The sequence below is a fragment of the Euprymna scolopes genome, chromosome 12, assembly GCF_053919585.1.
Source record: "Euprymna scolopes isolate OS-2025 chromosome 12, ASM5391958v1, whole genome shotgun sequence".
NCBI lineage: Eukaryota > Metazoa > Mollusca > Cephalopoda > Sepiida > Sepiolidae > Euprymna > Euprymna scolopes.
In genome coordinates, this window is record NC_136493.1 from 81,923,846 (window position 1) to 81,937,630 (window position 13,785).

The 13,785-nt window shown below is 35.5% G+C and overlaps 1 protein-coding gene across 1 annotated transcript in view; it reads left to right on the plus strand.

Moving 5' to 3' along the window:
- Positions 1-8,961, plus strand: part of LOC145291075 (uncharacterized) — a 115,125-nt gene extending 106,164 nt beyond the window's left edge. The window contains exon 18 of the mRNA XM_080136589.1: positions 8,232-8,961. Within this exon, the coding sequence (XP_079992715.1) occupies positions 8,232-8,367 (136 nt within the window). The 3' untranslated portion in view covers positions 8,368-8,961. The remainder of the gene's footprint in view (positions 1-8,231) is intronic.
- Positions 8,962-13,785: the final 4,824 nt, after the last annotated feature.

Consider the following 13,785-nt stretch of genomic DNA (forward strand, 5'->3'; position numbering starts at 1 on the left):
AAAGTCCTTTTAGAACTTCCTTCCCCTCCATGTTCGCGTGCAAACTGTAGAGACACACATGTATTACAGGAGCAAGACCTCGTCGCTTGTCCGAACAGGAAATTCCAAAATTCCTTGTCACGTAAAAAGGTATTTTCTTAAAATTCCACTCCTTCTAAAATACGTGCAGAACCGTAGTCACGTAAATAGTTTTCAGAAGTCTGTCTCGTCACGGCCGGGTATTCATTTCTTGCCGGGTTTACTTCTTTGAAGGAGGCACTTCAAAATTTCATTTTCAGCGCCGGGCAATGAACACGTTCACTCTCCACGTCAGCAGAATTTCAAAAGAGGACGAAATACGCGCTGGGCTCGTGACGTCACCACAGAGCTAGCATTTCCCTTTTCTCCAAATTAAAGGGAGTTTCGTACAAACCGAAAATATACGAAACTAAAAATCATAATGGATACAAAATACAAAAAATCATATATAAGAACCAGATAAACAATAATAAATGTAAACAAGGGGGATGCACCATTATTGGTACAAAAAATTCCAACAGAAACAGGAAGTCACGTAGCTGTGTCGCTCTCCAGTTATCATAGTTAAAGGGCGACAATCGAGTTAGCCTGGGAGTTTCAATTCCCACAACCTCGACACACTGCTGATTACAAACAGACAGAAGATAATGAACTGCCTTTGGAGATATTATATGACTCTTTTAATATTCCTCTGGCCATAGCACAACCTATTCAGAGAGTGGTATCTCGAACTCCAAGTCCGCGAGCACCAGTTTCACCATCAACTGCATCCCCTCAAAGAGTGTTGAGGAGAAAAAGTACAAGAGTCAAAAGAAAAGTTAACCGGTTGAGCCCCAAACCTAAAAACAAACAGTATTAAGCCAAATTCTCCAAGGAGAAATTAACTTAAGGAAGATGTCATGGTGAGTTATGTAATCATTATTGGAACATTTTAAATAAGAGACCGTGTCACCGGTCACTGGGTATACGAGAAGAGAGACTCTCCCTGGACTGAATACGATAAACACAACACATTGTTTCTCTGTAAATACGTTAATACACTTTCCTTTTCTTATTAAAACCTACAGTACATACAGTACATATTCATTTCTTTATTTCCTTCACAGAACCCTGTTTCTTAATTATCCCTATATTATCGCCACCACAGGATATATGAGGGAAAATTCCGACTTTTACAACAAACAAGTAAATAAAAATGATTTAATCATTTCATAATATTTTCAGGTTTTCAAATGTTAAATTTATTATATTTGTTTGTGTAGTCAATTAATTTAATTTAACTATTTTTTTTCTAATTTTGAATTATACGTTTTTATATTGAAAAATATCTTGTTCGCAATAGTCGTATCTCCGGAACAGACAGGGAGGAAGTTTTTAGATGAAAAAATATCGTCAACAAGACGAGTGAGTAATTGCCTTAACTTAGGCGTCTTTCGAGACTGAAACAGTTAATATTCGCCCTTTCGTAGGTTGTGGTATTAGTCCCTCGTGGGACAAAATATGAGAGTCTCAAGACTCTCAATTGAAGAGAAGTTATATGAGTTCCTTACCCATGCCGACTCTGACTGGAACTGGAAGTGAAACAGGTTCAAAGGCCTGCCAAACTCTCTAGAGTGTGGGCGTAAAAATTAACCAATAGGAATGTTCGTTATAAAACAATATACATAATGAATTAGCCAATCAGGCGACCTGATGCATTTGCAGAATTTCTAACACAGAAGATGATTTTGCCACTGTTCAGACAAGGCTTTTTTTTTTTACAAAAAATAAGTTTTTAAAATGAAAAAAAGAAAAAAAATGTTACCACGAAAGAATATGGCCACAAAGTAAGGACTTAAGAACGAACTAAGCTGAGAATGACAAAACTTAGAAAAAAAATTGCACCAAGCTGTAAGTAATATTGTTTATTCTTATTTTTTTTTATTTGTTTTTTGTTTTCTCTTTTCTGCTTCACTTTTGACTTTTCTCCCGTTTTGTCTTTAATGTTAAAGACATTTCTAGTATTATGGCTCAGTTATATGATATTATATGGGACATACTTCCACGCTCAGTTAACGAAGCAAATAGCTTACTAGGTTTTAAGTACGACGTTAGAATTAAACATTTAGAAATGAACACATTTACATTCTTGTAAATACTCGAGTTAGGTCCAACTCTTGATTAAAAATACTAAATATCTCAAGATTTTATTTTTTGCGAACTATTGAAGTTTAAGAATATAAAAATAAAAAAATCCTAAAAAGTAACGTCAGCTAAGCTGACGTTACTTATAAATAATTGTTTTAATTTGTAAGTTTTAAAACCGTTTTTATTTTTCGGTATTTTGTTACTTAGATTCTTATAAATCTAATAAAACACAGAAATCGGTATAATTAATGACAAGCGAAATCGTTTGACAGTCAAGTAAGATACTTGACGTTAACGGAATTTTATCTGTTGATCCTAAACTTTGAGTTCTTTATGAGAAAAAGGATACAGTGGTTGCATTACCGCTGTGGTAGAAAGATAGGTGTCCACTAAGTATTTAAGGTAATTACAATCTTTGGATACAAGAAATAGAAGATGTGGAGACAGTCCAAAACCTGCCAAAGTATTCGGGCACCAAACCAAATTTTCCGGGTATGGGATGTAACTTAGCCATCAGAAATTAGTGACCTAAGTATTTGATCTCTGGTAAAAACAAGTCACACTTTCTCTCCTTTACCTTACACCTGTATTCTTGTAACTCCTCAAATACATTTATTATATGGTACTGATGCTCTGTTGTAATTTTACTGGTCACCAGTATATCATCCAAATAGGTTATTGCATAGTCAAAGTTGCCCAGCATGGTATCCATGACCTGCTAGAAAATTATAGGCGCAACTTTGACCTCAAAAGTTAGTCGGTTGTATTTGGACAACCCTCTATGGGTGTTTATGCAGAACAATTTGAAATTTTCTTTATCTATTTCTCTCTCTCTCTCTCTCTCTCTCTCTCTCTCTCTCTCTCTCTCTCTCTCTCTCTCTCTCTGAAAGGTCAAATTTGGAGAAGATTTTCCATCATTTAGTTTGTTGAAAATTTATTTAGGTTTTGAGAGAGGACAATGGTGATCCTGCAAAGCATCGTTTAATCCCGTGGAAAAATTTGTGCATATTCGATTGAACTTCTTTTTTTACCTGGACGGTAGAAATCTGTTTTTGTTCAAGTCTATCTAATCATTTGTTGATCTGTTCTAGAGCAGTGAAAGAGACATTCCGTTTCTTCTTGGGTACAGGTTTTATACTGTCCTTCACCTTGAGCTTAACTTTTAATTTAGAACATTTCCCCAGGCTGTCAGAAAAAAATCTGGAGAAATAATTGTTTGAGTTCCTTTCTGAGGTTTACTAAATTGGACGCTGTATTTTCTATTTTGCGACAAAATGTACTCATTAATCAATCTCATAGAAAAAAAGGAAAATTATTTCTTAGTGAGGCCCTGCATTCCCCCCCCCCAGTGTTTGCAACTAAGCAGGATTTTTTTTCTGTTCTTCGCTGGGGGATTTTTTATAATTGTAGACAACTTTTTCTTTTGCATAAGTGTTTGCAAGTAAGCGGTTTTTTTTCTGTTCTTCATTGAGTGATTTTTGTAATTGTAGACAACTTTTTTAGATAAAATAAAAATAATCCTTCAGACAGAAACAAAAATGCTTGAGAATTTTTTCTTTTGTGTGAGAATTTACCTTTTTTATGAACCCCCCCCTCGCAAATGGATAATAATTTTATGCAGAAAGTTTGTTGAAATTCAACCTCAGCTCTTAAGTTTGTCAGTTTTGGATTATGTGAATAAACTGTTTTTTTGTTTTGTTTAAGCAATCGTTCTCGATACCTTGGTTGTTATATTGTTTGAACAAACTTTAAATAATCTTAAATATTCCATAGATGTCGAATAGCTGGTTCGTATCTGATTTTGGTACCAGCATATTATTTATATATTATATCATATTTATTTCGTTAATATAGTAATGCCAGCTTAATTTCTCTTCAATACTGTTGTATGATTAAACAGGTCCTCTGTCGCTACTGATGTGATGAGGACGAAATTCTCAATACAAATTCTCGAATTTTCTGCGCTATTGATGTGGGACTGGTCAGCCATTGCGGTTTCGGCATGAGTGCATTTCTCAAATACTTCTGTCGTCACTAATGCGGACCCAAGGTTAGGGAAATTGAAGTAAAACACGTAACACTGATTAGGTGTAAGAAAGATATATTAACAAAAGGTTACAAGGAAAGGATAAAGGGTGAGTGTCCAATATGGGTAGTCATATGCGTTGTGCAATACTAGTAATCCTTCTGATTTTACGGTATTATGAAACTGTCCCTTAAGAGTGTTATCTCACATCATAATATAGTATTGGAAAAGTCCATGATGCAGATAAGTTTCAATCTCACAACAATAACATTGATCCTTTTATGTACTGTGATCATAGCCGTGGTCTCAGTGTTGCATGGATGGCAAAACTGAGATTCTAGGTGATAAGACTTGGATATTTTAAGTATGGGCCATTTAGAATTGGTGTTACTAATATTGAGATGTTTTTTTTATTTTTATTAGTGTGGATAATAACGTGTTTTTAGCAAAAGAAGGTTAGTAGTAGAAGAGGTCTGGGTTGATATCTGCATTGTTGGAATAGGAGAGGAGCAGGGATTTGAGAGGTTCGTTAGTAGGGTTACGGTAAAAGACTCTAGGAGGGTGTCGGTGCTGTTTTGGTTTAGATCTTTGGTCTCAATTGAGTAATTGTTAAATGTGTATCTGTACTGTATGGGTCGCTTTAGGTTAAGTTAGAGGGAGTTTGGTGCAGGTATAAATTACATCAGTGTGCATGCATTATTAAGTGTGCAATTTTGGGAGGATTATCAGTTAAATTTTGGGTTGTTTGGTGCAGATTGATTATGTATATTTAATTTATCTTTTTTTTTTTTTCATTATCCGTATTTATTATTGTCTGGGCTATGTTGGGCATAGTGAAGATAGAAATGTTTATAGCTTTCGCTATGCCCAACTTTTCAATGTTTTTTTTTAATCACTTCTCGTGTTTAAAACTCTTTGGCAATTCTCTGAAAGTTTCTGTGAGATTAGGTCCGTTTTTTAGTTTTGCTAATACTCTCCATCTAATTTCAGCCCTTGTACAAAAATGAGACATTTGAAATAATTTGCCGATAGTTCTGCTGGTTTGAAATCGTCATAGTGCTTGGTAACTACTGCTGCGTAACTTATGAAAGAAGATGTAATTAAACTGAAAAGTTCTGAGAGTAACTAAACAGTTTCCATGAACTGCAGATTTGTAGGTAGAATGTGGTCTACAAATCTACTATATTACGTAGTTTCAAGCTTTTGTAAAAGCAGACGGATCTTTTTTGCATCAGGCTAATCTATGCAATCGACGTTGAAATGATCTTCATACCATCTAACAAATGCGTTGAACATCTGGTGAGTCAGGGATGTACTTAAACGTTTTAATAGTGTTCCAAATCGTATTTTGTGAAAACACTGTATCGCTGTCTATGTTAAGGTAAACTATATTGAAACAAAAAACAGCATATATAAAGATCAACCGTCGTAATAAGTACCACCAAGATGGCAGACTATGAAAGTACACTGACAACACCAAGAGTCGTAACTCTCAGTTAATTTATGCAGTCCAGAAGAGTTCATACCTTTTGTATGACTAATTTCCTACAACCATAAGTTACCTTGTCAGTCTGTTTGTGTGAGGAACAGTTTCTACCCAATTACTCTGTAAATTTTTAATCTTCAGACTTGAACTTGATATATAGGGATTCGAACCTACGGAACAAATTCGATATTTTGTCGATAAAAATAGCTGATAAGGGGTCAAAGTTGATAAAATTGAAACTTAGCAGGCGTAAGTTGACTTAAAGTGTTTCTCTACACATGCACAAATACACATTTATACGTTAATATCGGTTTATTTTTAGAAGTTTGGTATCCAGCTGCTAATGGCTCAGATGGTAACGAATAAGGTTGGAGAGTTCTATGTGTTGGTTTCGATTCTTGCTGATGGCAAATCACTATAATATATTGGATACAATATAAAAATCAATAGAGTATTGGTTCTATAATAATAAATATGGAATAAATTAAACTATTATATTTAAGCATATTTTACGACCAGACCACGCAGAGCCATCCATAAGAATATCAGGAAGAAAAGGGACACGCCTGTGATTGAAGGACAATAGTTGAGTCTTAGCATGATTAAACGAAGCCATTTCTTACACCAATCTATAACTGAACCCAAATTAACTGCTAGATCAACTGCATATTTTAATTGATTCGAGAAAAATGGGCGAGAAGCAATACCAGAATAGAGGGTGGTGTCATCTTGGAAGGGCATTTATATAGAGAAGAAACAGTGTTGGACCAAGAATAGAGCCCTGAGGAACACCGGCATTGATAGGAAAAGAAAATGAAGATACTTCATCAAGAGTTATTTGCAAGCTTTGAGCAGACAGAAAAGACCTAATAATGCCAAGAATTTTACCACAAATACTATAACGGCAAAGTTTATATAGAAGACCAGGATGCCGCACTGTTAAACGCCTTTGAAATATCAAGCGCAATGATCCTATTCTCGTTTTAATTATCCATAAATCGACAAATCTGTTCAGTTATAACAGTTAATAGATCAGCTGTTAAACGAAAACTACAAAAGATACCGAACATCATTAAAGAAGCTCAGACTTTCCAGAAAATGAACAAGCCTGCTATTGACCAACCTCTAAAAAACTTTGTTAATAACATAGAGAAGATTAACAGGACGTTATTTAGTGACTTTCTGTTAGTAAAGAAAGAGAACAGAAAATTATGCGAAAGTAACTAGTAAGAATGATGAGATGAAAGTACTTGCTTTAGATGAAGATTTGAATGGTCATGATGGAAAGGCTTTTCAATAGTGGTTTTAAAACTGTTCATGATAGAAAATAGATATACTGATAGAAATAAAGGTTGATCTTGTCACGGATACGTCTGTTTTAAATACCACTTTAGCAAAAGGGAATCCATTTCGTTATTTTTAATATTATTATTATTATTATTATATTTTTTTAATCAATTGAGATGAGGCTTCATAATTTGTGAATTCATTCTTTTTTTTTTTTTTGCGGGCTTCAAAGTAATTATTGTTTCACCACCACTGAAGAAGGCTTATCTCGTTATGTCATCACAATGTATTCTGATTTTGTAAATGATTAAGAGTGAGATAGGAGGAAGAGAATATAGAAGAGAGAATATAAGAGAGGGAGAAGATGTCTATTACAATGGTGTAAAGTTTGCAATATCCATTGACTTTGTAATTATTGTAAAACATAATTATCGATCAATTCAATAAACTCCGGATCAAACTAATAAAAAACAACTTTTATGCAAAATTCAATTTTTTCCATCAATATAGTCTCCTTCAAGAGTAATGCAATGATTCCAATTCTCTGACAATTTGATGCTCTTTCACAATACGCCTTATTCTCCAATAAATAAGGATATTAATCTGGTGGCAAAAAAAAACTGCAATCTTCAAAGCCGTGGAGACTAAACAGGTCAAATTTCAAATATACCACAAAGGATGATCAGAAGAATGAAGTAAAACGTCACTCAATAAGTTCAGGGCCTAACTAATAAAACAACGACTTTTAAACAAATTTTAACTTTACGCATAAAAAATAATTTTCTTCTAGGCTGATTCCAACCGTTCTTTAACAATTTGGCACTTTTATAATTTCGGGTGTGGTTTTTGACCCAACCTTTGAGATACCCATAAATTAGTCACCCAATCCTTCATAAATCTCTCATTGGTCCCGGCTTCTCTGTCACAATATTTAATTATTAAAATTTTAGACATTTTCATATTTTGTAAAAATTTTCTTATTTAATTCAAGACAAAACTGCACACAACCAACCCACAGGAATACGAAGTTTGAGAGTTTATTGTATCATTTTAAATTTGTATGCATCATGGATGCAAGCCATGTACTTAACGTCTCTGCATGGGTGATTTATTGGGTAAAAATCGTTACTCCATTCTTTTAATTTTATAAAACAAGTTATATATTTCCTATGTAAAAATAAACCTTTCTTGTTATTAAATAATTTGTTCCCGATTCAAAAATAATGTCGACAATGTTTAATTTGTCAGCTTCAATTCATATTCACGCTTACTATTTTCTTTTTTCAGAAACTTGGAGATTCCTCTTCCTGTACCAAACATTTTGGTGCCGTCTGTTTTTCTTGTTCTTTTATATTGTTTCTTTGGCATTGGCGATGATATTTATATCATAGTTATGTCTTACTTGCATTCAAATAACATCTGAGTACAATTCCTCATTTACATCCTGTTACTTAATCCACTTCTTTTAACACTAATGAATAATAAAGAAACAATGGACACAACAAAACAATTCTATTTATGCACCGGTGATTTTCTGTAAAAGGCAAGATTTCAGTAGATTTCTTTTTAATCATCTTCAATATATAGAGTATGAAAATATGAATATTTCTCATCTTTAATCTCGCATGTGAGACATGCGAACTACTTAACCTTACATCTTCAAAATCTTTCACTCACAAAAGAACATTTAAGACAACTGAAACTTAGACAATTCTATAACAATTCTATTTTGATTATATTTGAAGAAAAAAAAATGCTGATTTCAGCATAAATCATATTGTTGTTAATCTGTTTTATTTTTTATATTTCCAAGGGAAATTATTCTTTATCGTGATGGTGTGAAAATTTTCTTCATTCATAATTGGTTATTTTCTTTGTCTATAATAATATGTTAAAAGGGGACCCAGCATTGTCATGGTGGCGAGAAGAACCTCATATATAAGAGTAAAATAATGTCCCGTATTATATTTCTTCTAAATAAATATTTTCAGGTATTTATGCATTTTTTTTGTTTTTATTTTATGAATTAATGAATCTAACTGTAACAGTAAATACATTCTATTTTCAGTGAGTTACACATTATTATATGCATAGTTTTATTGTCAGTTAAAACACAATATGAGATTAGTTTTGATAAATTCATAATTGACTTCCTTTTTATCAGTTTCCACTTATTTCCTTATTTTACTGTGATTCTAAAACTTCAAGCAGAAGAATGGGGATAGAATCAAAATCAAAGGGAGAAATAACGTCCCTTCCTTATTTTCATTTTTGCCTTTACTTTTCTATTAAAATGAATTATCTTCTACCTTTTGCTGAATTTTATCTATTTCTTTCTTTGTACAGTTTTTAAGGTGATTATTCAATAAAATTAATAACATCAATTGATAACATCATTTGATAATATCAAACCAGATTTTTTCTTTCACGGCTGAGACGTAGTTACACTAATCCGTGTAACTCCCCGGTGCCGTGGCCATTAACAGTTGCATGGTAAGCACTGTATCATTGGATAAATTAATTCTAAACAGAAACAGAAAAAATTATTGTTTTTTTTAATTAAAAAATTTTTTTTTTATTACATTTTCACCCCAAACAAGGCACATTGCCACTTTGGTGTAGGGGGCTACTATCAGGGGAAACATCTACTGGGGTACTATGTAGGGATTAGGGCAGCGAGATGTTGGTTCACGTTGCACTTGAACTTATGCATGTCAGTACAGTTGGGGAAGCAGTGACGTGGAATGGAATTCCAAAGTCTAGCAGTTCTGGGGAAGAAACTACTGGAGTGGAAAGATCTTTTACATCTAGGGATCTCTACAGTGTGGGGGTGGGATTTTGCAGCTTGTCGGGTCTGCCGAGGGTAATTGTAGTAATATCACTAGAACTACTTTTCTACGCATACGAATTGTAAACCCTTGACATAGGAATACACAAGACGTAACACTCTTAACACTATGGCCTGGTTAACACACATGTTTTCAGGTATCTTTTTATATCTATACTACTATAAATTTGTTTTTTTTTGTATTCATATTATACACACACACACACATATATATATATATATATATATGCGTTTTATTTTTTATTACCGTATCTTTCTGTTAAGTTACATTATTGTTTCAGCTACCCCCCCCCGTTTTTTTGGTCGTCTGTAGCTTCCTCAGACTTTTACAGAAATGTTCGTGATGATGGGATGAAAGAGTGAATGATGTCAGAGGAGGGGTGCGAGAAGAGCAGAAAAAAGAGGAAGGGAACAAGGGGAAAGGTGGGAGGGGGTGCTTGGTATATCGGTAATGTTCTAGTTTTGGAGTTTAAAGACCTTGTGGGGGAGGGTCTGGGAAGTTCATTTCTGGTGTGGCTGAGGGCATAGGGATACATGGAGGGGAAGGGGGATATGTGGGGGTAGGAGGAGGGGGTTACTTTAAAATTCGAGTCTTAATGTTAAAGTTTTTGGCGTCTCGTTGGTGAGATGATTTTTTGATAAGTATGTCTTGACCTGTTGGGTGTTCGCTTATGTTTGGAGGCGGGGGAGGAGGCTATGATATGATATTTATTTATTTGGTTTTTATTTGTTGTTAATTGTTTGGAGAGGGTTAGCTAGCGGCCACGCGCGCGAGCACACACATGCGCATGTACACACATATATACTTAAAGAAACGTTCACATGTACACATACATCTCCGCCCTGGCATGCAAATATACATACATATGCGCCCATGCATGTATAGACACCCGCGCCGCTCCCGCTGACATCAAATTTTCCTTAAGGTGCTAAATTGGGTACGTGTGCGTAAGCATGGATGCGCTCATGCACAGATACATACACACATCGACACCCATACCCCCAAGGAGGCGTATACACGGGCCTATATGCGCATATTGATTCAGACATACTTGCACCCTCACGCATACATGCAAGCGCATGCGCACATACAGATACTAATACTCGTGAACACATACATCGACATATATACACAGCTGTACGCTCTCACACACGTATGTGGACAGCAGGCAGCGGGCACATATACTCTCACCTCCGCACACGTATACATAGGTATGCGCACATATACATCGGTACCCCATGAACACACGGACGCACACATGGATTTACACGTGTGTATATACACACACACATACACACCCAGATATACAGACAGTTATTGGTATAGACATATTCGTCTACATAGATGTAAATCTAAGTTCATTTGTGAATACATAGGTGCAATACTTTCGTTCAATGTAAATATGATTATACATATAAGCATAAACTCATTCCCAGGATCATATACATAATATTTTCATTTTCATTAGTGGGGTTTTGTTATGGTTAGATGTGGATGCACACGGGAATGCCGGCATGCACCTCCACATACATATACATACCCACAGATGCACGTACCCATGCGCATGCATGTACACAGATATACATGCATACACGCATACACATACGCACACACATATGCTCTCGTTATATACATCTGCAAAGATACACACCCACACTCAATCAAGCACCGATATGTGCGCATGCATATACATAAAGATATATAGCGTGACATGCCGTAAATATGGGCACAGGTTTCATCCACATATACTTACATACGCATTAATAAACGACCACATACCCGGGATAGTGGTCCTAGGTAGCCATGTTTATAGATCTTGGGGAGGAGTTTGGGGTGGTTTATATGGGGATTGAATGCTGTAGTTATTGTTCTAAGTTGGGGTATTTGGTTTTTTAGGGTATTATTGATCAGTTTAGGCAGAAGGCTACATTGGGGTGTCATACTCTAAGGTATGCGTCTATGCACATAAGGCATCGGTCAGTTGTACTTTTCCATGCGTACTTACCTGTGAAGGTGTAAATCTACATAGTTATATGCAAACAATTTCCGTGTGAAGTCGTGGAGGTTGCATGTAGGGTGTGTTGGGGTTGGGCAGGATGTTGGCTAGGGGGAGGGGAATTGATGCCGATTATTTGGTTGGTTATGTGGGATGAGGTTATGTGGTGTTTAGAGTTGGTGGTGATTAGGGGTATGTGTTATTTTGTTGGATTTAGGGGGATTCTTAGGGGGAGGGGATAAGGTGGTGTGGGGTGTGGGGGGGAATTGGTTAAGGGGGTTTGGTTGAGTGTATGTCATGGTAGTTGTGGTGGGTGGTTGTATTGGATGTATAATTTGGGGGATTTAAGTTGGTGTTGTCTAAGGGATGTTTTAGAGAGGTGTATAGTTGCTAAGGAGGTGGGATTTGTAATGCCTACAGTTTATGGTGGTTTCCTGTTTTTTGTTTAGTAATTTGTCTCTGTCTTTAAAATTAGAGATAAGGAGTTTCTCGTTTAGGCAGAGGAGACATGGGGAGTTTAGGGATTTACATGTGCTAGATTTTCTAAGGATTTCCCATTTAATGGTTGGTGTAAGGTTATTTTGAGTTAGATGTAGATATTGGGTAGTTAGTGAGGTTTTGTTAGGGCGGTTAGGGTTTGTGAAGGAGCATTTATGTACTCTAAATCTATCCTTAAATGAAGTGTCGGCCAAGCCAATATAATATTTTTTGTCATTTGGGTTTTCTTTAGGTGCGATTGTGGCTTCTGTTTGTAGGTATTGTTGATTAAGTGGGCATTCCGATTTGTTGTTGCAGTTGCACTTATTCTTGTTGGTGTTGTTTGTATTTTCATCTTTGTTAAGTATTTTTCTGTTATGTTTCTTGATTATTTGTTCTAGGTTGTCCGTGCAACTGTAGCTGAGTTTAATTGTGTTTTTGTTGAAGATTTTGTGTAGTACGTGGCTGGGCGGGTTGTTTATTAGTTGGAAGAATTTAGTGCCAAGCTTTGTTTTGACCATTGTATTGAAGGTGGGGGTTGAACCAAATTATTTTCCTAGTTCTATTTCTCTTGTTTGAGGTATTGGGTGGATGAGGTTAAATGTAAGGCTCAATTTTAAAGTAACCCCCTCCTCCTACCCCCACATATCCCCCTTCCCCCTCCATGTATCCCTATGCCCTCAGCCACACCAGAAATGAACTTCCCAGACCTTCCCCCACAAGGTTCTTAAACTCCAAAACTAAAACATTACCGACATACTAAGCACCCCTCTCCCACCTTTCCCCCTTGTTATCTTCCTCTTTTTTCCGCCCTTTCACCACCCCCTGACATCATTCACTCTTTCATCCCATCATAACGAACATTTCTGTAAAAGTCTGAGGAAGCTACAGACGACTAAAAAAACTGTCAGGTAGCTGAAACAATAATGTAACTTAACAGAAAGATATGGTAATAAAAAATAAAACGCATATTTGCTCTACAACAGTATTGAGCACTTTCTTCAGTTTTTATGAATTACCATTTCTACTAAATATATATATACTAGCATTTCAGCCAGTCTGTCTGTCTGTGTCTGTGTGTCTGTGTACATTTCTCTACGCAATAACTCTGTCAATTTTGAGTCTACAGAAATTTGATATACAGGGTACTGAGATTTTGGGAAAATCTTTGTAATCCGTTTTCGGACAGAAATTTGCCTGTAAGGGGTCAAAGTCTTATGATTTGACCTTTTAGAACTCTACCAAACTCCTCCGACAATTTTGGGTATAAACAATTAGAATTTTAGATATAGGCACTTTGGGCATGGATCTAACTAAATAACTTGATTTGAGCCAGAAGCAATCAATGTTAAGAGGTCAAATTTGAAAAAGAAAATTAACCGCTTCGGTCTCTAACAAATTACTAAGACAATTTCTGGTCTAAACATTTGAAATTTTACATAAAGGGTATTCAGAGATAGGGTAAGATTTTTAATCGGTTTGGGTGGAAGATTTCAGTTACCAATATATAAATGTATGT